This window comes from Oryx dammah, unplaced genomic scaffold (genome assembly GCF_014754425.2).
Source record: "Oryx dammah isolate SB20612 unplaced genomic scaffold, SCBI_Odam_1.1 HiC_scaffold_18, whole genome shotgun sequence".
Taxonomy (NCBI): Eukaryota; Metazoa; Chordata; class Mammalia; order Artiodactyla; family Bovidae; genus Oryx; species Oryx dammah.
The window spans coordinates 11,700,079-11,725,596 of record NW_024070202.1 but is presented as its reverse complement, the minus strand read 5'-3'; the positions used below and the strand labels follow the sequence as shown (position 1 = coordinate 11,725,596).

Sequence of the window (25,518 nt, the reverse complement as noted above, 5' to 3'; positions counted from 1 at the left end):
CTTTGCTGAAGCAGGAGGGGAAGAAAAGAGGTTGCCTTTTATAGGGGAATTGATATAAGGTGGGTTCATTCATTACCAGGGAAACCAGTAGAGGGGTACGCCTCTCACAGCCCCGTTTGCTGAGAACAAGCACTAGCTGAGGCCGAGGGCAAGGTCATGGAAGGTCAGTTGGGTGAGTAGGGTATAGGCGAAGCAAGTAACAGTCAAGCAGGGCATGTACAGAGAGCAAGAGAACAGCCATCCTGAGTGGCCTGATCCTACACTCCACCCCTATATACCCCATAGGACCCTTACAATCGTGGTGTGCCCCTTTCCTGAGATGGCTTCCCTGGTGGCCATGCAGGAGACCCTGGTTTGATTCCTGGGTTGGTAAGATTCCCTGGAGAAGGGTTAGGCTACCCACTCCAGTATTGACGGGCTTCCCTGCCCGCAATGCGGGAGACCCAGGTTTGATCCCTGGGTTGGGAAGATCTCCTGGAGGAAGGCATGGCAACCCACTCCAGTATTCTTGCCAGGAGAATTCCAAGGACAGAGGAGCCTGACAGGCTACAGTCCACGAGGTCATAAAAAGTCAGACAGAACTGAGCACCCAAGCACAGCACACCTTTTCCGAGATCTCCTTGGAGTCAGGCAGTTTTCTTTGGTGCGCTGCACCCTTAGGCTCGCTAGGACAGCTAGGATCCCATGGTGAAAAGTTAAGCTGCGGACTGGGAGAAAATGTTCATAACACCTGTCACCAGCAAAGGATTGAGTGGCCACAATAAAGGAAGAATTCCAACCGAGCAAATGAGAAGCAAGGCAAGCTAATTTTAGAAGTTGGCAAAAGATTGATTTGTTCCTTTGGAAAAAGAAAAGAGGTAAGCTTGGCACAGGCCTGCTGGAAAAGGCTGGTTGGCAGGGGCACAGAGCCAAGCATCTGTGCCAGCGCTCAATGCAACAGAACTGGACAGTCGCCACGGAAAGACCTGGTGATCACATGCGAGATGTGCCTCCCTGTGGGAGGCAGAGCAGGGCTGGCCCCAAAGGGGCTCCTCTGGACCTCCAGCATTTCTCCAGCCACCATCATCATAGCAGCACTCTGAAAAAAATCTGTACAATGATAAACTGGCAAGTGCTTGAACTAGACGAGGCCTGGTCTAGTTCCTGATTCAATTACCTGACTCTGTCAACATTAGCAATTCTACTCATTCAGTTGTGTGTGAGTGCATGTGTGTGTGTGTGCCTGTGTGTGTGTGTGTGTGCTCAGTCGTGTCTCTTTGTGACCCAATGGACTGTAGCCCACCAGGCCTCTCTGTCCATGGGATTCTCCAGGCAAGAATACTGGAGCAGGCTGCCATTCCCTCCTCCAGGCCATCTTCCTGGCGCAGGAGTAAAACCCGTGTCTCCTGTGTATCCCGAACTGGCAGGAGTGGTGCACAGGTTAAAGCGTCTGCCTGCAATGTGGGAGATCTGGGTTCAGTCCCTGGGTCGGGAAGATCCCCTGGAGAAGGAAATGGCAACCCACTCCAGTATTCTTGCCTGGAGAATCCCATGGACAGAGGAGCCTGGTGCGCTACCATCCACAGGTCGCAAAGAGTCAGACACGACTGAGCGACTTCACTTTCACTTTCTTTACCATCAGCGCCACCAGACTCACTCAGTTCCCTACTAATCAATGCTAGATGAAAACATTCCAGGAGTCAGAACTCAGTGCTGTAAACCTCCTGAGATTTGAAGCAGAGAGAGCTGGATCTGTCAAACCACTTCATCTTTACAGACAGGTCCCAAACAGCTGAAAGGTTATGGGGAGAAGTATCAAAGGGAATGCAAAAAAAGAGAGAGAGAGAGAAAGCCTTCTGAAGTTGCCAACACTCATTCTGCAGAGATAAAACTTTATTTGAAGAATCAAGCAATATACTGAAAGAGGTGTGTCATGCACAAGTGGTGTCCTTATTCCCATAATCGCACATCAGATGCTCTCTGTCCTCTTAAAAGGGGTGTGTAGTGCACAGGGATGAGAAGCATACAGTTTTCAGACAAGACCACATCTAGGTGAGAGCTTAAGAAAGTCTCCTTTAAATTTCATTGTTACTCCTTTAAAAGGGGGTTGGTTTCATTTCGGGAAACGACAACAAACGACCTCTTCCACTGAGGAGGAAGTGTCTCCCCAGTTGTTCATGAAATAATGCAGCTGCCTTTTTCTTTAAAGGGATTCTTGTCTTCTGGAATTCCTTTCACCAGAGGATCCTCTCCAGAACGTTCTTCAATATAGTTCTTTATTTCTTCTGAACATTTAGACACCTTAAGGAGAAAGGAGGAAAGAAAGGAAGAAAGAAAGAATCAGGATTGTTCAAACTTTGTCACCACCCTTTAGTGAAATTAACATAATTGGGTACAACCAGCATTTAAAAAATCAAATAGAATAGATGAAAATATTAGCGTGCAGCAAAGAGCCTATACAATATATATGAATGATATAGTCTACGTGAAATAGATTTCTTACTACAGTAGCATTAAGAAAGTTTGAAAGTCACTGTATTAAAAATATTATCCCCAGCAATTTCTATCCACTATGTCTCATATGATTTCCTTCCTCTGCTAAAATACAATGATGACAGGTCCACAATATTTGAGGAACTGAAACATACTCTACTTCCAACTTTCCATGCTAATGAATTGTTGCAGTGCCAGCTACTCCCCAAATAGCGTTTGGGGTGTTTCCTGCAAAAATTCTCACTTTACTGAGTATGTGCCGGGTTCTTCAGTTTCACAGAATGATAGAAGCATTGGAGAAAGTCAGATCTGGAAAAGCTAAAGTTGCCCCAAAGTTTCCCCACCCCACTTGCAACACCCCCATACCCCCTCATCTTCATCTCTCCCCAACCCTCCACCTGTGTTTCTGTGCAGAACTGATCATAAGAAAAGGCGTATCTGAGGCTTGCGTTTATGTAAGTAGGGTAAACTTTTTCTGAGTGGAGAAAGGATTGAACAGTTTCTTCAAAAAGTCTATCCTTAAGAGAGAGTTTGTAAGAGTGATTTATAAAAAATAGGAGGAGAGTAAAAAGGAAAGGAGGAAAAAAAAAGATTACTGCTTAATGAGGATCTGCATTAACTAGTAAGAAATAAGCAGTAAAAATTATAGAAGTTCCAGAAAATTCTAATGGACTCCTCTTAAAACAAGGCAATGTTTCCACTGATTTTGTTATCTAGGTTAGTAATCTCCAAACTGTTTCAATATTGATCACTAAAAAATTTCTGCATATGTATCCTACAATGTACATAATTATTCACGTACACCTAAGTGAAGTTACTACATGTGTTAGTACATCATGTATAACCATAAAACATAAACTAGAAATTATTAAAAGATCAGACTTTAAGGTAACCAAAAAATATCATTTTGCAATATATACACGTATCAACTCACTATGTTATATGTCTAAAATTATTAAAAATGTTTCTTGTCTATTGTACTGCAATTAAAATTTTTTAAAAATAAAAAATGTTTTACTCCCACACCTCAAAGATTTCTTGGTACATCAGTGTGGAAGCCTCTGAAAATAAAATTTAAAACTAGGCAACACAGTTAAAATGTGGCAAAATAAAATCCTTCCAAGTATCATTCTGTCCGGTAACATTTGTGGAAAATGATTGTGCGGGCATTTTAAGTGAATTCTCAGAGGTGATGACATAAGTATCCATAAGCTGGGCTTTGTGACCACAGAGAAATTTGCAGATAAGACTCATGTTGGGACTTCCCTGGCAGTCCAGTGGTTAAGACTGCCTTCCAATGCAGGGGGGACAGGTTTGATCCCTGGATGGGGAGCTAAGAGCTCACATGCCTCCTGGCCAAAAAACCAAAACATAAAGCAGAAGCAATACTGTGACAAATTTAATGAAGACTTTTAAAAATGGTCCATATCAAAAAAGAAAGGCTAAAAAATAGTTTAAAAAAAAATTAGACTCATGTTTCCCTAAATGGTATCTGTTACCGAGCCTTCTTCATTAAGTGTCCAGAAAGATGTGTAATCTCCAAAAGTGAACAATGGCTTCTCTGATGTATTTCCTTCCATGATCAAGAGGATAAGTTTGAACAACAATTAGCTACAAGCCAGAATTCAGCCTGTGAATCTGGCCTGAGCAGAACACACAGCTCAGATATTAACAGTTTATTGACTGGGCATCAGAAGATATGTGTCTTAGTGTTTTAATAATGTCACTATCATTGTCTCTGGGGTCTTAAATAAGGGGCTAGTTAGCCTTCTTGGAATTCAGGTTGGTTTTTTAATCCTTCAAAGTGAGAGGGTTGAATGATCTCTAAAAGCCATAATCATGTTTTTCTAGCATGAACATGTTATAATTCAAAGTGCATAATAAAATGGTGGAATCTTACTATTAGGACTTAGATGTTTCTCCCTCTGATCTCTAAGGATTTCCTGAAAGTATTCTCCCCTCTGTTCCTTCTCCCCAAGAAAGTAATTCCAGTAGGATGTGTCCTAAGGAGTGGAGGTGGAGAGCTGGAAGGGGTGAACTGCTGATGAATGATCCCTCTAACTTCCACACAGTCTGCTCCATCTAATGAAGTGTGCAAGTGTTAGTTGCTCAGTCGTGTCCAACTCTTTGCAACCCCCATGAACTCCTCTGTCCATGGGATTCTCCAGGCAAGAACACTACAGTGGGTTGCCATTCCCTTCTCCAAGGGATCTTCCCTACCCAGGGACTGAACCTGCATCTCTTGAATCTCCTGTGTTGGCAGGCAAGTTCTTTACCACTGCACTCCTGGGAAGTCTGACAATAGGAATTGAGAAATCCTAGACAACTAGGGTAGTAGTAATGATGCGGAAATTACTTCTTGCATTTCTGGTGCCAATGAAGGGGTACAGAACTGAGCAAGCCTTTATATCCTAAGTGGTTTAAGAGACTGTCCTGCACCTGAATGATTTATAAATATATAATTCATTGTCCTTTTTACTGGTAGTTGTTATTAGAAGTGTGGGCAGACCCGGGTCTCCCACATTACAGGCAGATTCTTTATCAGCTAACCTACCAGGGAAGCCCTAACTACATCTAGCCCCTTGCCCAATTTCTAATTTGAAGCTTTAGGTAAGTGGAGGACACATCTCTTTTTTTTTTTCCCCTATAAGTTCTGCATTGTGATACAAAATATTAAAATATTCTTGGAACAGAATATAACTTGGCACAGCCAACGCTTTACTTCAATTCATGCAACTCTGTTTAATATGTAACCTCTAAGATTCATCGTGTCAAAAAGATCTAAGTGGCTAACAGACGGGCTTTGCCATACACAAAATGGGTCTCTTAAAAGTTTCAAGAAACAAGCCTATTCACTTTGTCCTATAACTTTGGTTTTTTCCTTTAAACACAGCAGTATTTTTAAAGCTACAAAAACTTTCAACATGTACAGAAAGGACTTTAAACTTCAAAATTCTGGGAGACTAGGGATTTGGAAGTTACAGATTACATTTGAGAAAAGAAATGTATAAAAAATATCCTGCCTCCAAAGCCTGCATTTTCCAAATATCATTCAAAATGTGCCTTCTGAGTAAAAAGACTCTTGTCACGAATAGAGTTATCATAACTAAAGCAGGAAGGTAAGTGAACATATTCACTATATTTACTTCCCTTCCATTGTTTTCCTTGACTTTTTCTAGTATTAAACCACAGAGATACAAAGTCAGTTTAAATTCTTCTTGCTGGGGAGAAAGAACTACATCATTTATCTTAAAAAATATCTATCCAAAAACCTTTTCCTGGACTACAGGTTGCCTGATTGAGGAAAAAGGGAAGGAATGAAGGCCTGTATTACCAGTAAAAACTTGAAATAAAAACGACAGAGTCTCCAACAAATTTCAGTGGAGACTTCTGAACACTGGCACGTACATTCTCACAAAATCTGTGATCATTTCAGTGATCTCTAGAATTTCTAATCATCATCACAAAAAAGAATGTCTTTATACCGTATATGTATAATTATTTATTTATAAATAAATACAGATAGTACTGTGTAGGTATTAGCTCACTGTGCATACTTACAAAGCATAAAGTGGAAATTATAAAGGGAAGAAGTTTATAAACAAAGATGGATACTGCAATGTTTTGCTCCCAAGCCCCAGTGGACTGCTCATCACACACTTCCTGGAGACCCCTGATGAAGACTCAAAACTAGATAATTCAAGACATATTGTGATTAACAAAGCCAAAACCAAAACAAACAAACAAAAACCCCTCCAACTTTTAAGAGCTCTTCTTTCCCATTATGAAAAAGATCAAGGAACTAAGTAGCCATCTGCCTTTTCCCTACAGCTTGGGTTTTTAAAATCAACTGTCTAATAGCTGGCAGAATTTCTCTCTTGTTCCCCTCATTCTCAAACATTTGGCTTTAAATTACTCATGATATCCTTGCTCTCTCCTTAATCTCCTATGATCTCCCCACATCAACAGGCAATTCTCAAGCATCACCAAAGCTCCCTTCAAAAGAAGCTGCAGAAAAAGCAAAAAAAGAAACAAACTCCCCCCCACCCAAGAGCCAAGAAACTATTTGTTTTATTGCAACAAACTAGACACCAATCTTGGTTCATTTCACAGAAGGAAATATTCTGGGACATCCAACTTGCCTGCTGTCTCTGCAACTTAACCTCTTTGCGAAGTTGCTCAACTTCCATCTTCAGCTTTTCCTTTTCTGGCAGATCTTCGATGTGAAGAGCCGGCATTTTCGTCCCAGAACAGGGCTCAGGGACAGCTCTGGAAGTGGAGCGGCTGCAAGTGCCTCAAACCAGGGCGCGTCCCGAACTAACTGTGCTGCCTGCGCGCCCCGCCCGCGCAGAAGGTGACCGCCTCTCCCAGCGGCGGTCCCAGCGCCCCGACGAGATCCCCCCCCACGCCAGCTCACCCTAGCGTCCCAGGATCCGAAAACTCCTGCCCTTTTGGTCAGGTCCCCACACCACCAGGAGATCTGCCCCTGGGAGCCCGGGGAGGGTTGAGTTTGCAAAGGCGGCCCGTAGAGGCCGAGAGGCTGCGCGCTGAGCCGTCTCCCGCCGGGATGCTGGCCCCACCCGGCCCGGCTCCCGACCCTGCCACGCCCGCGGGAGGACCCTCCTGGGCTGGGGCCCAAGGGTAGGAGTTGAGCTAGTCCACTTTCCTGGAGAAACAACAAAAGTTTTACTTTTTGTTGCTTCCCCACCCCCTCTTTTCCCAAGTCACATCCGGGTTTTGTCCCTGAAGCAAGAAAAGGAGGACACTACCAGGCAGGAAATAACGGCACTTCACTTCTCCAAGAGTTTCAAAAATATACAGCATGTAACTTTCCCCCCAACTACACACATGTTTACTGGGGAAATGCGGACGCTTAAGAAAAGGCCCAAGAGGAAAACGAAACTGAGCTATAACCTCAGAAACGCGCACCACATCTGTTGATGTGAACACAACCAGCCTGCTAAATGCCTGAAATACATTTACAAATTTGGGATAAAAAGGGCATTGGGATGTGGATATTGTTTATGGCTCTGACGTTAATAGATTGGCATCCTCAACAGCAGGGATTTTATTCTTTTTTCAGGGGAATAATTGTAGTGTTTGAAGTATAAACGGATGGTCCTGGAGAAGACAGAAGTAGCAAGTTTAAAGTCCTACCAGAAAGTATTTCTCCATTCCCCATCTGTCAAGGTTTGGATGACACTTGACACCAAGGGTTTTGAATTCCTGGCTCAAGCATCTTCCTGTATGTTTGCAGTGGACCCACTTGGTTTTGGTTTTTCCACTTTCTGGAAAGCCATATGAATCTAGCTGCTACTTTGTAAAGCCAGGAAGAACGATGTGACAGATGTTTGCCTGCCGTACAAAGTTTCCCTCTAACTATCTAAAACCTTGTTCAGTTCAGTTCAGCCGCTCAGTCGTGTCCGACTCTCTGCGACCCCATGAATCGCAGCACGCCAGGCCTCCCTGTCCATCACCAGCTCCCGGAGTTCACTCAGACTCACGTCCATCGAGTTGGTGATGCCATCCAGCCATCCCATCCTCGGTCGTCCCCTTCTCCTCCTGCCCCCAATCCCTCCCAGCATCAGAGTCTTTTCCAGTGAGTCAACTCTTCACATGAGGTGGCCAAAGTACTGGAGTTTCAGCTTTAGCATCATTCCCTCCACAGAACACCCAGGGCTGATCTCCTTCAGAATGGACCGGTTGGATCTCCTTGCTGTCCAAGGGACTCTCAAGAGTCTTCTCCAACACCACAGTTCAAAAGCATCAATTCTTCAGCACTCAGCTTTCTTCACAGTCCAACTCTCACATCCATACATGACCACTGGGAAAACCATAGCCTTGACTAGACGGACCTTAGCTGGCAAAGTAATGCCTCTGCTTTTGAATATGCTATCTAGGTTGGTCATAACTTTTCTTCCAAGGAGTAAGCGTCTTTTAATTTCATGGCTGCAGTCACCATCTGCAGTGATTTTGGAGCCCCCCCAAATAAAGTCTGACGCTGTTTCCACTGTTTCCCCATCTATTTCCGAATGATGCTCAAAAGACTAGAAGAAAAATGAAGCATGAAGAAAGGAAAATAAAGTATCTCAAGTGGTCGGATGATATTTCCCTCTCCCCAGAAATGACCTCCTGCTGGTAGAGTCAAATTCAAGTTGAATGGACCTGGGGAGAGGGGAGGAGAGGATGAGATGTATGGAAAGAGTAACATGGAAATTTATATTTCCATATATAAAATAGCCAATAGGAATTTGCTGTATGGCTCAGGAAACTCAAACAGGGGCTCTGTATCAATCCAGAGTGGTGGGATGGGGAGGGAGACAGAAGGGAGTTACAGCAAAATTCTGTAAAAAGCAATTATCCTTCAAAAAAGGTTAAATAAATTTTAAAAAATTCAAGTTGAGTGTAGGCATTAACTGAGTATCTCAGAATAATTGGCCTTAGCCACAACACCATTCTCTGTGTTGTAAGCAGAGGTTTTTTTGTTCATAATTCCTCACTAGGCTCCACCCACTTATCCTCATTGAATCTATTAGAATGAAATGAATCTTTGATGAGTACCCATGAGTTCCAGTCCTCGCTCTGCCACTGGCCCTCACTAGGAAAAGTCACTTATTTTCTTCTGGATTTTGGTTTTCCAATTTGTGAGATATGTAATGGCGTAAGGGAGGGGTGAACTAGCTAAAGTGTGTTTCATTTCTAACTTTTTATGTATCTACATCTGATAAACCACTTTCACAAAGAAAAATATTTAGGAGCTTCATTTTCTATATTCGAAATACCACACATTCTAGGAGCTCCCAGGGTCAAAGAAAATTAGATGAACTGCGGGAGCTTTCCCTGTTAGCAAGCAATGAGCCAAGACAAAAAAACCGAATCTGTCTTCAGAACTGATTCTTTTTTTTGTTGTTGTTAATTTCCCCATTGCTTAAATTTAAAAACTTGGTTAAAAATAGCTTAAATAAGTTAGTGAAAGTAAGTTAATGTGGCTTGAATTAAATAAGCTCAGCACCCAAATTAAATAGGTTGGTTAAGTAAATTAATGTCTGCCTGTTCCAAATCATAAAAGTAGGGTTATTTTGGCCTGGAAATTTCTTCCCTGTGAAATCATCTAGTTGCCTGCAGTGATAGTTATAAACCATAATGGTTCCTTAACTTTTTCCACAGTATTATCAGACTTAAATTAGAGATGAAGTGCATATTAGTACACTTAAAAATTCATAGTTTTAATCAAAATCACATGCTAATATCATATTAAGTAAATTGATTACACTAAAATGAGTTGGGAAATGCTGAAATCTCATGATCACACAGCATTCTGAAAAATGTTTTGTTGTTGTTGTTTGATTTTAAATGGTAAAATGATGGGTACTTAAAAAACAAAAATAAGAGCGGGTAGCTCCCCGTTCCTAAGCATGGCATTCATCTCCCAGAGAGCAACCATGGTAAGCAATTTCTCATAAATTCTCAAAAACATATTTTATCAAGCAAAGATTTTGCATAGATGAATGTTAAAATCCATTATTAGTTGTATCCAACTGTAGTGTTGATTTTTACTTGTATATATTACTTCTAATAGAAGTTGCTTTGCAAAATAGTATGTGTAGAAACCATTCTTCAGTGAAGATGACAGACATAATCAGAAACAAACCTGTATCAGCCCACTGGCTCCTGACAAATGTTTTAAAGAATCTGACCAAAAAAAAAAAAAAAAATATTAACCATGTGGTTATTTTCACTTTTAAAGTATAAAAGGGCAAAGACTATGACATATGTACCTTGACATACAAAGAAAAGAAAAAAGTTCTTTGACTGTTTTTCTAATGTATGCTGTTAAAAATCCATACAGAGAAAAGTCTATAAGAAAATATTGAAGTTAGTTGTATTGGAGTTGACTTAATACTAAAGAAAGTGAAGTCGCTCAGTCCTGTCCACCTCTTTGTGACCCCATGGACTGTAGCCTACCAGGTTCCTCCATCCATGGAATTTTCCAGGCAAGAATACTGGAGTGGGGTGCCATTTCCTTCTCCAGGGGATCTTCCCAACCCAGGGATTGAACCCAGATCTCCAGCATTGCAGGCACCCGCTTTACCAGCTGAGCCACCAGAGAAGTGATTTAATACTAACTTGAACTCTAAAAAAGCAGGGTTGTTTTGTTTTGCTTTGTAATTTTTATAAGATGTGGATCCTCTCTGCATCTATTTTGTAGGTATAGATTAAACTAGGTTATCTCCCAAATTCTACCCTTCTAAAATTTATAAAGTAAATGGTGACTCTTTAGGTCATTAAAATGATTGTTTCTTTCAGGAAAGTATTTAACACACATTTGATGCACTCAGTTCATTTGATATTGGTTCAATTTATTATAAGATTCCTCTTCTAATGGAAAAGAATAGGAAATCACAGGATGACCAGGTCTGATACTCCAATTTTTATTAACAGTTACTTATGATTCATGGTATCAAAATGATTTATCAATTTTGTCCATAGAAGACTTTAACTTCCACTGCATTATTAATTTCTACTGCATTTCATTTTCATTACTCAGTTTACTGTTTTCCTTGTGGCAATATATTCTTTGAAGAATTTAGGAAGTTTGAAATTAGCCTTGTTTGGAAATCTGGCTAAAATCAAATCAATCCAAATGAAAATAACATTGAGGTTTTTGCTTTTTCTTTTTTTTTTTTTTCTGGCTAAAGTTTAAACTCAGTTATGTGTACAAAACATCAAAGTTCAAGTATCTCGAATGACATAGTAAGAATGTGTACTTAACCCATTTCCACGAATATTAGGAAGTTCTGTTGAACAGCCAAATACTAAGACTCTGGAGCATTTTTTTGTTCATTCCTTTTCATTTTTGTTCATTCCTTTTTAATTCCGTTTAATTCCTTAATTTTTGTTCATTCTTGGCCCTGAAATAATTTCTGAAAAAAAACCCAGAGTCACTCACCACCAGATGTAGCTATGTAGGCTGAGAAACAGTCATGATCTTATTTTCCTCTTACTAGACCATTTTTCTCTATATTTCCTTCCTATAATTTTTATCTTATTCAAATTTCTGCTGACAATCTGTATTTTAAAGCAACAGGAATTTTTAGTCTCTGGTTGGTTTCATCATTAGATAAGCCAACAGGAATTCTAAATTATCCAATATAAAAAGCACCACCCTTGCCTGCTTTTAGTTGAATTAAACACTTATTACGTTAATTAAACTGTACAGACAATTTATTAGTTGGTATGGTAGTTTCAAAGATGCACAGAGCTTCTGGCTTGAGAAATTTACAGTATAGCATTAATACTAAGACGACCATATACATTATAGTAAGAAAGCAAGGTTATGTTAAACGACTTAGGAGATATACTCTGGGGATGGAGTGAGAGACAATGAGTGCTTTTAGTGAGCATAGAAGAGGAGTAGGGTTCATTACCTTTTTCCTATATGTTTATCTCCCATCTAAATGATCTGAAATAGTCACATAAGGCTCCATCTTAATCCATTTCACAAAGCTCAGTTGTTGAAATTACTTACCTGAAAGTCTCAACTAGAAAGTGGATTAGTCAGGGTTTTGATTTAGAATCATCTGGCTCCCAAATCTATTTCCAGTAGAGAGATGGATGGCAAGCATGTTGTTAAAACTATACATGTCAGTAAATGCTAAAGCCAAGACTTCGTTGTTTTTTTTTTTAATCAGGAAAAAAAAAAGAAAGATATATGGAACACTTGACAAATATTAAGTGGCGCATGGAAAAAGACTCTAGAGATAGACCACAATTAAACAGATAGATAAAATATGTAGGATGCTAGAAGATAATGGGGGCTATGGAGGAAAATTAGAATAGGAAAGGGAGATGGGCAGTACTGGGGCGGAGGGGTGTTGGAGAGGGTTTTTATTATTTTCCACAGCGGGGAGAAAAGGCTCTGCAGAGGTAAAAAAGACATGAGACTCCTGTAGTCTACCTTGGAATCCCTTAATATAAAAAGTATATTATATAACGGGGCTTCCCAGGTGGCTCAGTGGTAAAGAATCTGCCTGCCGATGCAGGAGACCAGAGTTCAGTCCCTGAATCAGGAAGATCCCTTGGAGAAGGAAATGGCAACGCACTTCAGTATTCTTGACTGAGAAATCCTATGGACAGAGGAACCTGGCAGGCTACAGTCCACGGAGTCACAAAAGAGCTGAACACGACTTAGCAAATCAACAACAACAACCTTACGCAATAGGGAAGAACCTTTTGTATTCTATCAATACAAAAGAGTTAATCTCTAAAGGGATGTTACCTGTGAACTGAAATTACACAAAAAGGCCAATCTCTGAGAACCCTGCCTCCCAGGTAATGAGCATTTAGGGAAAATACTTTTGTTTAGCTTACAGGAAGCATCCTGACCAGGCCCACCTGCGAATGACTGCAGGAAGGAAGACATTAACACGTCCTCTCCAGAGGCTGACAGGAACCAGGAAATGTTTGACTTTACTCTCCCCCCTTTAGTATAAAAGAAGCCTGAATTCTAACTCAGGCAAGATGGTTCTTTGGAGTACAAGTCCACCATCTTCTTGGTATGCTGGCTTTCTGAATGAAGTTGCTATTTCTTGCCCCAACAACTCATGTCTAGATTACTGGTCTGCTGTGCGGTGAGCAGTATGAGCTTGGATGCAGTTTGATACGTGTTAAGAAAAAGGGGCTGGACAAGAGTCAATAGATCTCTGTTGAGCATTTACTCTGGTCAGAGTAGGAGGTCACCGTAGGAGCCAAACCTGAAACAACCTTTGTGTGCGAGGGTGCTCAGTCGTCTTCCGACTGTTTGTGACCCCATGAACTATAGCCCCCCAGGTTCCTCTGTCTATGGGATTTGCCCGGCAAGAATACTGGAGTGGGTTGCCATTTCTTCCTCTCGGGGATCTTCTTGACCTGTGTCCCTTATGTCTCCTGCATTGGCAGGTGAATTCTTTACCACTGAGCCACCTGGGAAAGCCCTGGAAACAACCTTTGGATTCCCTTGCAGACCCAAAGGTCTTTTACCTTGCTTTTAAAAGGATGACAATCAATTAGCATTTCTAAGTATTCTGATGTTGAAGTATTCAAAAACAGCACTGTAAATGTGGGCAACAAAAAAAACCACTAACAAAAATAGTTTCCGAGTTGGAGTAAAAATAGCTTTCAGGTTAACATTCGTCATGTGTTACAGAAGTATGGGCAAGTTAACTCTTAGTCATCAGCACAAAGATGGTGAAATTTGTTTTATGAAAACTCAGTAAGATGCCAGGAAGAAACTGATTAGGAAGATAGTGCAGGTGATAGCTATTATTCTATCATCTTTACACTGCTACAGAAAAAAAGGACTATACTGGTGAGTCTTCATGGGGAGGGCAGGGAATAGCATGTATCTGAAAGGATTCTGAATATTTTGTCTAGTTCTGTTTCCAGTAATCATACTGGTTAACACTTATTGGATCTTATTACACGCCAGATATTATGTTAAATACTGTAGTTAAACTAGTATATTTTGTTGTGGTTGTTCAGTCCCCATGGAGTACAGCACACCAGGCTCTCTGTCGTCCACTATCTCCTGGAGTTTGCTTAAATTTATGTCCATTGAGTTGGTGATGCTATCTAACCATCTCATCCTCTGCCGCCCCCTTCTCCTCTTGCCTTCAATCTTTCCCAGCATCAGGGTCTTTTCCAATGAGTTGGCTCTTTATATCAGGTGACCAAGGTATTGAAACTTCAGCTTCAGCAACAGTCCTTCCAATGAATATTCAGGGCTGATTTGCTTTAGGATTGACTATAAAGGAAATTCATTATCCCTATTCTACCGTAGAAGAAACTGAGATTTAGAAAGATTAAGTAATTTATCCAAAGTCAAGTAGGCAGTAAAGTGCCAGAGCCAGACCTTTCCAGTTTCTCATAACCTTTATACATGTGCTGCTTAAATCCACCGTGCTCCATGACCACAGGCTGAACACTTAATCCAGCTGGGATTCTGGGGAAAAGTCATGTTACTGCTGACAAGGACAGTTGGTAATAATGTAGAAAGAGGTTATGTTAAAACCATTGCTTCTGAGTAGGAGTTCAGAAAGGGACACAAAAACCGTAGCATCAACAACAAACATCTTCATAGCGCACATTCTGCCAATATAGGTCTTCCATGACTCAAAAGAATAGACTTCCTAATCACCCAAGAAGAGAAGGGTTGAGGAAAATATAGGTGCAACCAGGAAACTTCTAGGTGAGACATAAAGGAGGTTGAAAGGGTAAAGGAGAAACATAAAACATTTACTATATGCCGGCATCCAGAATAATATAAACTCATTATAAAACATATTATTGTTAAAGAAAGGGATCAATCAATATTTGTTCTCAATCATGTGTTAAACCCTGTGGTAAGTACTTTAAGAAAGCCATAGACTCACACATTATCATGTTCCAAATTTTATTAATCACTTATATTTATAATTTTAAAATTTATGTGTATGCTTAACCATATTATTACATAAGACCAAACATTAGTACATCATTAAAGCACAAGATATTCCACGGTATTTAAAAAAAGAAAAAAATTCTTATGAAATCACACAGCCTCCTTTGAGCTCCTTGAAGGGATTTTTGTCCTCTGGGATACCCTTTACTAATGGATCCTCCCCAGATCTTTCTTCAACATAATCCCTGACTTCTTCACAACATTTGGACACCTTAAAGGAAAAAAGAAAGAGATGATTCATTTGGTTTAATGGAGAATACTTCAGAATCCAAGAATGCATTTATAATAACCATTTGTGTGTGTGTGTGTTCTATCTTTTTAATGTGATTCTGCTTTCTGCCAACGCACTCATACTTTGTATGAGAGAAGAAACATTGACAGCGGCTCCCTCCTCTGTCCTTGTAGATATCTTGGAGCGAAGGCTAATCAGCTGGCCAAACTCCAGCTAAGGGTTCTCAGCAGATACTGCCTCCAGCCTCTTTAAAGGAGACAGGATCCAGGGGTCAGAACACAGCTGACCACGCAAGTCAAGAATGTTACCAGAGTAAGCGTTGATTAAACGCTTTTCCTCATTCCAAAAATGTGACCTGTGAAGGTGGAAGGGAATGAATAATTGTTAAATTCCAGGCTTATCACCACTCCTGGATTCTCAGAAGGATACACTTTGTAATTTTATTTTAAGCTTGTCTAATGATGGATCATGATTGTGAACTTGAAGGTAAGCTCCAAAGGGACCTCTGGCTGACTTGTTCACATGTATCGCAGGCAGCTAGGACAGAACCTATTTATTTGTGTGTGTGTATATGTGTGCTCAGTCATGGCTGACTCTTTGCAACCCCATGGACTGTAGCCTGCTGGGCTCCTCTGACCATGGAATTTTCCAGGCAAGAATACTGGAGTGGGTTGCCTCTTGCTACTCCAGGGGATCTTCCCTCCCTGACGTCTCCTGCATTGGCAGTCGGTTCACTCTGCCACCTGGGAAGACCCTTACATTTTACTGGTGTTCAGTAAAAAAATAATGGCTGAACCAACTCATTTGTTTATGAGTTTGCTCCTTAGTCATCTGCAACATTATAGTAACGACTTTGTGAAAAATCAGGCTTTAGTATTTTAATTAATGGACTGAGTCAAAGTCTGTTAACGTACCATATAACATACTGTTTAGAGAGAGGCAAAGTTCTACACATGTGTAAATATAAGTGTGTGTTGTGTATATGTGTACATATGCATATACACACATGGGACCACGTTATTCATTCCTTGTAATTGTCAACTTGTTTTGTTTTCACTTAATACATCATCATGACATTAACACAAAGCTGTTTTATTTTTGGCCGTCCATGAAGTAACCATTCTGCAAGTTATCTAAGGAATTTATTGTTTTGTTTTAATAAAATCTTCATGCCATTTTTTTCATGGAAGTTCTAAGCAACATCAGACAGAAGACTTAAAACTACTTATAACTCTGCAAACTCATTATCTGCATATTAGAACAAATCATTTCTAAGTGGGGGCGGGGCACTGGTCAGGTGGCTCCTTCATAGGACGATACTTGGAGTTTATGTACACATTTGAATAATATCAATTTGAAATATGCAATGATTTAGAATCACTTTTTTTCTTCCTCAAAATTCAAACTTGAGATTTAGATTCACTTTTTCCCCTTCTTCCGAACACCAGCTCTTTGGGCCCCCACCAGATGTCAGCAATAGGAATCAGTGAGGGTTAGTTCTGACAGTGTCTGGTTAGGATGTGAGAATGCTGAGGAGCAGTAATTACCTACAATCCTATGTGAGTGTATGCGGCTCAAAACTCTATTATAAGTATATACAGTTTAATACAAGTTTACACAGCACGGTGGAAAGAACATGGACACTGGATTCAGGGGATTCCAGGTTTGATTTTGGCTCTGCTCACTTACCAGCTGTGTCCTTGTTTAAAACAGTTTATCTAAGGTTTAGCTACTTCATCTATGAAATAGAAGGAACACAGGTTGCATTAAATACCTGGCATAGATAGTGAAGCAAATGGTAGCTATTAACTACAAAGACTGCCTTTTGTTTTTGCTTATTATATTCACTTAAAGTCATTACAAATCTTTTTAGAAATTGGTTGCCAAGGGTTGTCTTAGTTTGACAATGCTGCTGTTTAGTCACTAGGTCGTGTCTGATTCCATGCAACCCCATGGACTGTAAGCTGCCAGGCTCCCCTGTCCATGGGATTCTCCAGACAGGAATACTGGAGTGGGTTGCCATTTCCTCCTCCAGGGAGTCTCACAATGCTACCACCTTGATAGCAAGGTTGAGGCATATTATGGATCAGTCTGGTTCATAGATAGCAATAATAATTTTTAAAGTAATAATAATTACCTATTGTTACTATTCCCATTTTATAGAAGAAGAAATTGGCATAGGTAAGTTAGCTAACTTAAGTGAATGTTGCACAGGGAGAAAGTTGTAGAGCCGGAATCTGAGTCAGATATGGTCCCGGAGGAGACCCGCTTAACCATACTATGATGGACACTATGCCATCCTATGTCAGAGTCCTGGGTTCAGGCCTGGAAAGTTCTGAGTGCGTGTGTGTGTGTGTGTGTGTGTGTGTGTAGTTTTGGCAGTCTGATACTAAATTAAATTGACTTCCAAGAGCAAAGACACATTATGTAATAGGAAAAGGATCCAGAGAGCCTGACAAAATGGGGATGTATGTGATGTTTATCCGAAACAATAATTCCCAGGTGAACCTGCCACAGTGAACAGAAAACATGAAGATGACCAAACTACATATAAAACAATCCTGGCTGTATAAATAACAAAACAGCTTTTGGATGTTTCAAGTATAAAAGAAAAAATCATTAACTCCTTTATCTCAAAAGTTTATTTTCCCACAAATCATAAAGAGAAGGATTTTAACTTTTTTGGTGTATGTTCCGAGCTTTTGTGCTGTTTAAAGATTTAATTTTTATCTTTACAACAAAGTATGTTTGGCCGGTATGGAAAGGGCAACAGGGAAGTTTGAGACAATTATAAACATAAAAGAAGCCAAAATTCCAACTTTTATTGGGAGTGAGAGTTTTGAGCAAAGTTTGAAGATAATACTAACTCCTTTTTCACTTTGGCCTGATAAAACAAGTTTTTTTAAAGAAACATGAAATATACTCTTATGACTTGTGGAGGAGTTTTTGTCCTACTGATGTTCCTAAAACAAAGAGATCTGAAATACATATCTACATTTTCCAAGCGTCAGTCACTTGGTGGAAAGCTTTATTTCTTTGCCATTTCTGCTCCTTCTAATGGGAGAGGACTTCGCGTAACGGTTTTTAAGATCTGACAAATGTTTGTAGGAGAAACCATCGAGTTCTTGTGCCTGACCTCATTTTTATTTTCAAAGAAGGAATAGAATGTACTCATTCATTACTGGCCATGACAATGCTGGAGGGGATGACGTCTTGGCTAAGAGTATTTGAACAATATCAAATAAAGAGAAACATCAATTTAGTAAAGTAAAAACAAAATGCCTATATGCATTGCTTTACTTTATTGCTTAGCTAAAAAATATGATGTCTCATATTCATTTTATTTTTCTCTCTTCACCCCCTTTAAAAAATAATCTATAAAGATGTAAAAATATTTTTAGTTTAGTGGCCATACAAAAACAAAAATAGGCCAAGGGCTGGATTTGGCTTATGGAACATTTCGTTTTCTAGGCTGTTAATTTTAACTCTAAACCAAAAGATAATTATGATGATTAATTTTCTTAATTTCTGATGAATTTTATCTGAAAAACTTATTTTCAACTGTACTGAGCTTCTCCAATTAGTGATGTGAAAGAGGAAAAATAATTTTCCCTCTACACTTCTAGGTTCTTAACTGAGGTGACTCTGTAATAAGAAAGGCAGATTGACAGGAGAAAAACAAGTTTAAAAACATGTATACCCTCTGTATACAAGGGATAAGCTCAGGAAAACTGAGGAGCTTCCTGAATTAGTTCAAGTCACCACCTTAAATACTACTACAATGAAAGACAAAAGAAGATGGTAGGTGTGGATGACAGGGGTGTGGACAGCCAGTTATGAGCTTAAGATAATGATCAGACCTTTACCCTAAAAGGCCCCTGGAGGCTCATATGGTAAAGAATCTGCTTGCAATGCAGGAGACTTGCATTCAATCCCTGGGTTGGAAGGATCCCCTGGAGAAGGGAATGGCTACCCACCCCCTCCAGTATTCTTGCCTGGAAAGTCCCATGGATGGAGGAACCTGGCAGGCTATATGGTCCATGGGGTCTCATAGAGTTGGACACAACTAAGCAACTAACACTTTTCATTACCTTAAAATAATTCGTGACAACCTATCCCTGAAGGACAAATATTTCCCTTTCTTATGTCAGAATACAATCTCTTGGCTACGCCCTTATAAGCCCCTGACTTTCTCTTCCCTGGAACACTCTTCAAGTTTTACCCAAATCTGTCTCCTGAACTGTAATATCTAAGAGCTCCAAATACATATTTTTCATTTAAAAAAAAGGATAAAAGAAAAGCACAGTGTCAAAAAAAAAAAAAAGAATAAAAACAAACGACAGGCCCAAATGGAGTCACGTGTGCTAAGCCCCACATCAGAACAACCCCAAACTTAATATCTAATTTAACTGCAGTTTCAACGTTTCTGAAGAGTAAACCTAACACACCGGAATTTCCCAGTCTGCATGAGAGACCTCCTGCTCTTCCCCCAAAGGAAGTTGCTCCTGCTGAAATAATTCTTCCTTTGTTCATGACTTTCTTGTCCTGCCCCTTTGTTCCTATAAAAACCTTCCATTTTGCACAGCTCCTTGGTGAGCCTTTCTGCTTGCTAGATGAGATGCTGCTCAATCCATGAATTATTTAGTAAGGCCAATTATATCTTCAAATTTACTCAGTTACATTTTGTTTTTTAACATCAGTAAACAAGGGGATGGTGGTTAAGCAGATTTAAATCCTTGTGTTCCCCACTGATAAGAGTTTCTAGAGACTTAAGAGTCATTCTCCTCCTCCTGATACAGAGGAGTGAGTGCTTGTATGCATGCTAAGTTGCTTCAGTCATGTCTGACTTTTTGCAACCCTATGGACCAAAGTGCACCAGGCTCCCCTGCCCATGGGATTCTCCAGGCAAGAATACTGCAGTGGGTTGCCATTTCCTTCTCCAGGGCATCTTCCCGACCCAGGGATTGGACTCACATCTCTTCTGTCTCCTGCATTGGCAGGCAGGTTCTTTACCACTAGCGTCACCTGGGAGGCCCCACAGAGAAGGAGACACCCTTACCAATGGAGATTTCCCTTACAAATAAAATTCAAAAGAGGACAGCAGTTTACCATCATTCTTTCCAGCGTCACTTCTTTCTTGAGCTGGTCAACTTCCATCTTCAATTTGTCCTTTTCTGTTAGGTCCTCAATGTTGATCACGGGCATCTTCTTCCTGCTGAAAAAGTAGAAAGTTTTATACACCTGAATTGTCAGACTCACTTCTGGTTAATGTAAGCCAAACCCTTCCTTCAGCTCTGAACTTACTAGGCGAACTGTTTGTTTTAACTTCCTTTGATAACCAATTTCTCTTGAATGCTCTCCAAACAATACTAGCCTACGCACTAGCCCTGAGATTTTAAAGCTTTCTTATAATCTTCACTAATATGATTAAGTATTTAACTCTAAACACCTGCTAGTAGGTTTGTGGAGAGAGGTCAGTTTACTCAGTATATAATCTTAAATATCCGGTGCTCCTCCTTTTCCCTATTTCTTGGCACAGTGTATAAACTTGAGGTTCCAACCCTCATCTGCAACTCCAAAGCCCTCCATTATATGATTTATGTCATTTAGGTTAGTTTGAGGTCACTGAGGACTGCCCATTAATTCTCTAAATCTCTAGAGTATTTAATCTGGTATTAACAGAAAAAACATGCAAAAAGTATCATTATAAGCCCCTCATAAATAATGGATTGACATATGAACCAACAGAATGAAAATACACCAACAAATAATCTTGCTAATTAGGAACAAACTAGTATATTACTTAGATTATACCTGGATTTTTTTTTTTCTTTTTGTATATTACTGTCACAATGAATTGGATAGCAATGATGAGCAAATGCAGCAGGTTAAAGGGGACGTGGTGAGTCTGATCTCCCGATGTATATTATAAAAGAATTAGGGCAGTAGCAATATCTTCTTCTTCTTAATTAGATCAGTGGGCAATGGGAAAGATGGCATAGTATTTTGGTGATTCCCTTATGAAACTGCCTGGAAAATATTTCATTGTATCCAAGTGGCATCATGTTTTGTGATCTGTCCTCTTCGATCTTGCCTTTCCTTTCGTGTCTCTAATCCAACTTCTATGATGACATATTTTGATGAAAGATAGATACGCTCGGGTCACATGCTATTTTAGAAAAGAGCTTAAAGTCATACATATACATAAAAATATGCTGCTAATCATATGTTAGCAATTTATTTCCTTGCATTTATATAGTATTTTCATTTCCAAAACATTTGGGGAAATATTATTTTCCTTCTTAGTTTTATAATACTCTGTTCTTCTCTGAATAAAAAAGAGATAGTCTAGCCCATTTTCAGCGATAAATGCCTACTGATGCCACCAGAGAGGTAGAAGAGAAAACCCAATGGACATGCGCGCCTGTGTGTTAATCACTCAGTCCTTGTCTGACTCTTTGCAACCTCAGGTACTGTAGTCTGTTAGGCTCCTCTGTTCATGGAATTCTCCAGGGAAGAATAATGGAGTGGGTAGCCATTCCCTTCTCCAGGGGATCTTCCTGACCCAGGGATCCAACCCCAGTCTCCTGCATTGCAGGCAGATTCTACAATCTGAGCCACCAGAGAATCCCACCCAATGGATACCCAAAGCCAATATTTCCTATACTTTCAACTTTCATTTTGCATTTTTAATTTTTTTCTATTCTATGAATCCCACTGTGCAATTGTTGTTTGGTATTTGAAAGCCCATTCTCAATTTTATTCTTACCTTCCTTCTCACCTCCTTTAGACTACCTGCAAAAATTCACAAGCACATCTGTTTCTCCTGATCATTTTTATTCATTGACATTGTCCTTTGCACAACTTTTCCCCATCTTGGAGAATGTTTTCCACTTGGCAACAGCTTTGAAGGATCACTTTAGGAACTTGTTGAAACAGAAGCCCAGCTTAAGAGGTTTTGATTTAGGGCAGGGCTTAGAATTTCATTTTCTCTATTGTGGAGAAGGCTTACCATATATTGGCAATAAAATGATCATCCACCAGCACTTGCTAGCTGTGTGGTCCTGATCAAGTTCTATAACCTCTCTGTGACTCATTTTACTAGGAAATAGGAGCAGTGATAGTATCTACATTGTAGATTTCTTTGCTTGAGAAGAATAAAGATTGTATAACACTTGGGGCGTGGAGCAAGCACTCGGTACATGGTAGCTGATGTGACTCACTTACTCTGTACCTCTAGACTTTCACATTGTGCTGTTATACCGGTCACTTGCTGATACGTGGCTTTAAAAGTGCTCTTAAAGGATATCACGTGGACACGATTTAGGTCCTGTAATACCACGTGTAGTAGATGCTGTTGGTGCCCTTTCCAGACTCCTCTTTCTCTTTCCAGGGTGGGTTATTTATCCCTCTAGAAGCTGTGGGTATTGACACACACCTTTGCTTATGTTTTCCCTTGGCTGATGAAAACCTTCAACTGATGATACCTGGCAAATTATGACAGCTGGCCCCTGTGAGTGTTCTGTAGCAAATGGCTGCCTGAAGTGGGGTTCTGCTAGTCCAGACCACTGCCTCTGGGCTGAAAAGCCTTGATATAACTGAGCTGAGAGCCTTCCTGAGCATCCCATGGGTTCAGGATGAAGCTAGACTTCTGAAACTACATCTTTTCATACCTTCTCCTCCTTCATCCTGCTTTCCTCATCAGAGATCTCTCCTGAGCACTCACCCTCAATAAATCACTTGGAAAAGGGTCTCTGTCTTAGGATCTGCTTCTAAGACACACTGAAACACAATAGATTATAAGAACCTTTACAACAGCACCCATATCTTTTATAACGTATGTCCTTACCACTGTGTATTTTTTTGTATATTGTTCAGAATCAGAAGAGAATCACAAAGTACTGATAAAGCCACTTGCAACCTATGTCAGAAATATTTACCTTGACATAGAGAAAAGTGCAAGATGTTGTAGAGGAGGAAAAATAATTTTCTCTCTACCCTTCTAGGTTCTTGGCTGAGACCATCCTGTAATAAAAGATTAATAGAAGAAAAATGAACAGAAGTTTAGTAACACATATACCTCCTGTATACATGAGAGAGACCCAGGAAAACTGAGTAACTCCCCCCAATGGCCCAAGCCACCACCTTAAACACTGCTTCCTGCTAAAGACAAAAGAAGATGCTATGGAGGGGGAGGAGGAGTCAGTTATGGGAGGTATTCAGGCAAAACACAGTCAACAAGGGCTATGAGATATGAGTTGCTGTCTTCTCCATTGATAAGAGTTTTTAGAGATTTAGACTCATCCTCCTCTTTCTGGTACAGAGAGGGAGACACCATTACAAACAGAGAGTTCTCTTACAAATATAAATGTCTCTTAAAAAAGAATTAACTTCTGCTTGGTTTTCATGGCTTCTCCTAAGTCTGCTGTTCTTTAAAAATAATCAGCTCAAAATACTCCTTATGCCAGAGAGACGTATTGTGAGCTGGCATCTTATTCTCCCTTCTAGTACCTAACTTCACATTATTAACAAATGATTTCTTAACTCTGAAATGCTCTGATTCACCATATTTAATAACAATTTAAGCAAAACACACTTCATTTGATGTGAATCTTAGAAGGTGAATCTTTGACAATTTGAGAATGCTTGTCAAATTTGATACCACAGGTCTTGCATGGAAAAACTCAAAGAGTGAAGATCAAAACTCTGACCACCCTCAAGGACACCTAGATACACAGTGAAGCACAGCCTATATTATCAGAGTTGTATTGAAGTCAAAGATTTAAAAGCATTTTAGATATAATATCATAGAATTACTTTTTTAGAAGTTTTATTGGAGTATAGTTGATTTGCAATGTTATATTAGTTTCAGGTGTACAGCAAAGTGAATCAGTTGTATGCATATATATACTCACTCTTTTTTTTTGATATTCTTTTCCCATATAGGTCATTACAGAGTATTGAGTAGAGTTCCATGTGCTATACAGCAAGGTTCCTATTATCTATTTTTTCATAGTAGTGTAATTTTCAACACCATCTCCCAATTTATTACCCCCCACCTTATCCCCTGGTAACCACAAGTTTGTTTTCTACATCTGTAAATCTACTTCTGTTTTGCAAATAAGTTCATTTGTACCTGTTTTTTTTTTTTTTGATTCCATCAATAAGCGATGTCATACGATATTTGTCTTTCTGTGTCTCATTTACTTCACTCACAGTATCACAATCTCTAGGTCCATCCATCTTGCTGAAAAGGGACATTATCTCATTCTTTTTTATGGCAGCGTAATAGCCCTTATATATATGTACCACACATCTTTTTATCCATTCATGTTTTGATAGAATTAGGCGGCTTCATGTCCTGGCTATCGTAAACAGTGTTGCAGTGACCACTGGGGTGTATATCTTTTGGAATTACGGTTTTCTCCAGGTATATGCCTGGGAATAGGACTGCTGGATCACATGGTAGTTCTATTTTTAGTTTTTTTTAGAAACCTGTTCTCCATAGAGGCTGTACCAATTTACATTCCCACCATCAGTGTAGGTGAGTTCCCTCTTCTCCATAGCCTCTCCAGCGTTGTAGATTTTTTTGATGATGGCCATTCTGAGCAGTGTGAAGTGATACCTCACTGTAGGTTCGATTTTTATTTCTCTAATAGCTAGTGATATTGAGCATCTTTTCATGTACTTTTGGCCATCTATCATCTCATTACTATTCATCCCATTTGCAGATGAGGTAAAGGGGATCCAGAGAACTGACGTGCCCCAAATCACACTGTTGGTAAGAGTAGAGCTGGGGTTATAACACAAGTGTTTGTTTTCTGGTCTGAGATGATTTCCATTCTAGCAAACTACTCCCAGTTACGCTCTTCAAACCAGTTTAAAAGACTGGATTTGCTTTTCTTTCATGGACTCCATTCCTCCAGAACTGCTTAGAGAAAGAGAGCACAGAGTTGACAACCAGGGGCACTAGGGGCCTCCACGCCCAGTTTTCCATTGCCTAGGCCATATACTCTAAACTTTGAGGTTTGGGCCACCCTCCATGGAAAGTCCTAAGAGGTGCTAGATCAGACTGCTGGAACTACTACCAAGTATCCCCACCGCAACCTTCACCAGAATATAAAGAGAGGGCTGAAGACTCATAGAACAACAAGCCAGGGTGGCAGGTACAGTTAACTCAGGGAAGGCAGATACTCCCATCAGGTAGAAGATACATCACCTTTTACCTCGTCCTCCACCCTGCACTACCATCAGAGGCGTTAAGGTCCAAAAAAGCCAAGAGGAGTAGAGGCTGGGGAGAAAGAGCACTGGTTCTCAGTGGGAGCAAGAGTGCCCC

The 25,518-nt window shown here is 40.1% G+C and overlaps 2 protein-coding genes and 1 long non-coding RNA gene across 4 annotated transcripts in view; 1 reads left to right on the top strand and 2 right to left on the bottom strand.

Annotated features, from left to right (window-relative positions):
* Positions 1–1,148: 1,148 nt before the first annotated feature.
* On the top strand, positions 1,149–17,553 carry LOC120877951. The gene is made up of 3 exons (XR_005724428.1): positions 1,149–1,230; positions 1,407–1,411; positions 17,523–17,553. It is a non-coding gene; the product is annotated as an uncharacterized LOC120877951 (long non-coding RNA).
* GNG11 (G protein subunit gamma 11) lies at positions 1,855–7,332 on the bottom strand. The gene is made up of 2 exons (XM_040260440.1): positions 6,615–7,332; positions 1,855–2,280 (listed from the first exon to the last, which is right to left on the bottom strand). The coding sequence occupies exons 1-2, from the start codon at positions 6,708–6,710 to the stop codon at positions 2,155–2,157; spliced, it is 222 nt and encodes a 73-aa protein (XP_040116374.1). The 5' UTR covers positions 6,711–7,332; the 3' UTR covers positions 1,855–2,154.
* GNGT1 (G protein subunit gamma transducin 1) overlaps positions 14,886–25,518 on the bottom strand; it is a 27,461-nt gene continuing 16,828 nt past the window's right edge. For both annotated transcript variants that reach the window (XM_040260438.1, XM_040260439.1), the window contains exons 2-4: positions 23,123–23,207; positions 20,292–20,397; positions 14,886–15,161 (exon numbers count right to left, since the gene is read on the bottom strand). In XM_040260438.1, coding sequence (XP_040116372.1) covers positions 15,033–15,161; positions 20,292–20,397; positions 23,123–23,130 — 243 coding nt within the window. In that variant the 5' untranslated portion in view covers positions 23,131–23,207 and the 3' untranslated portion in view covers positions 14,886–15,032. The remainder of the gene's footprint in view (positions 15,162–20,291; positions 20,398–23,122; positions 23,208–25,518) is intronic.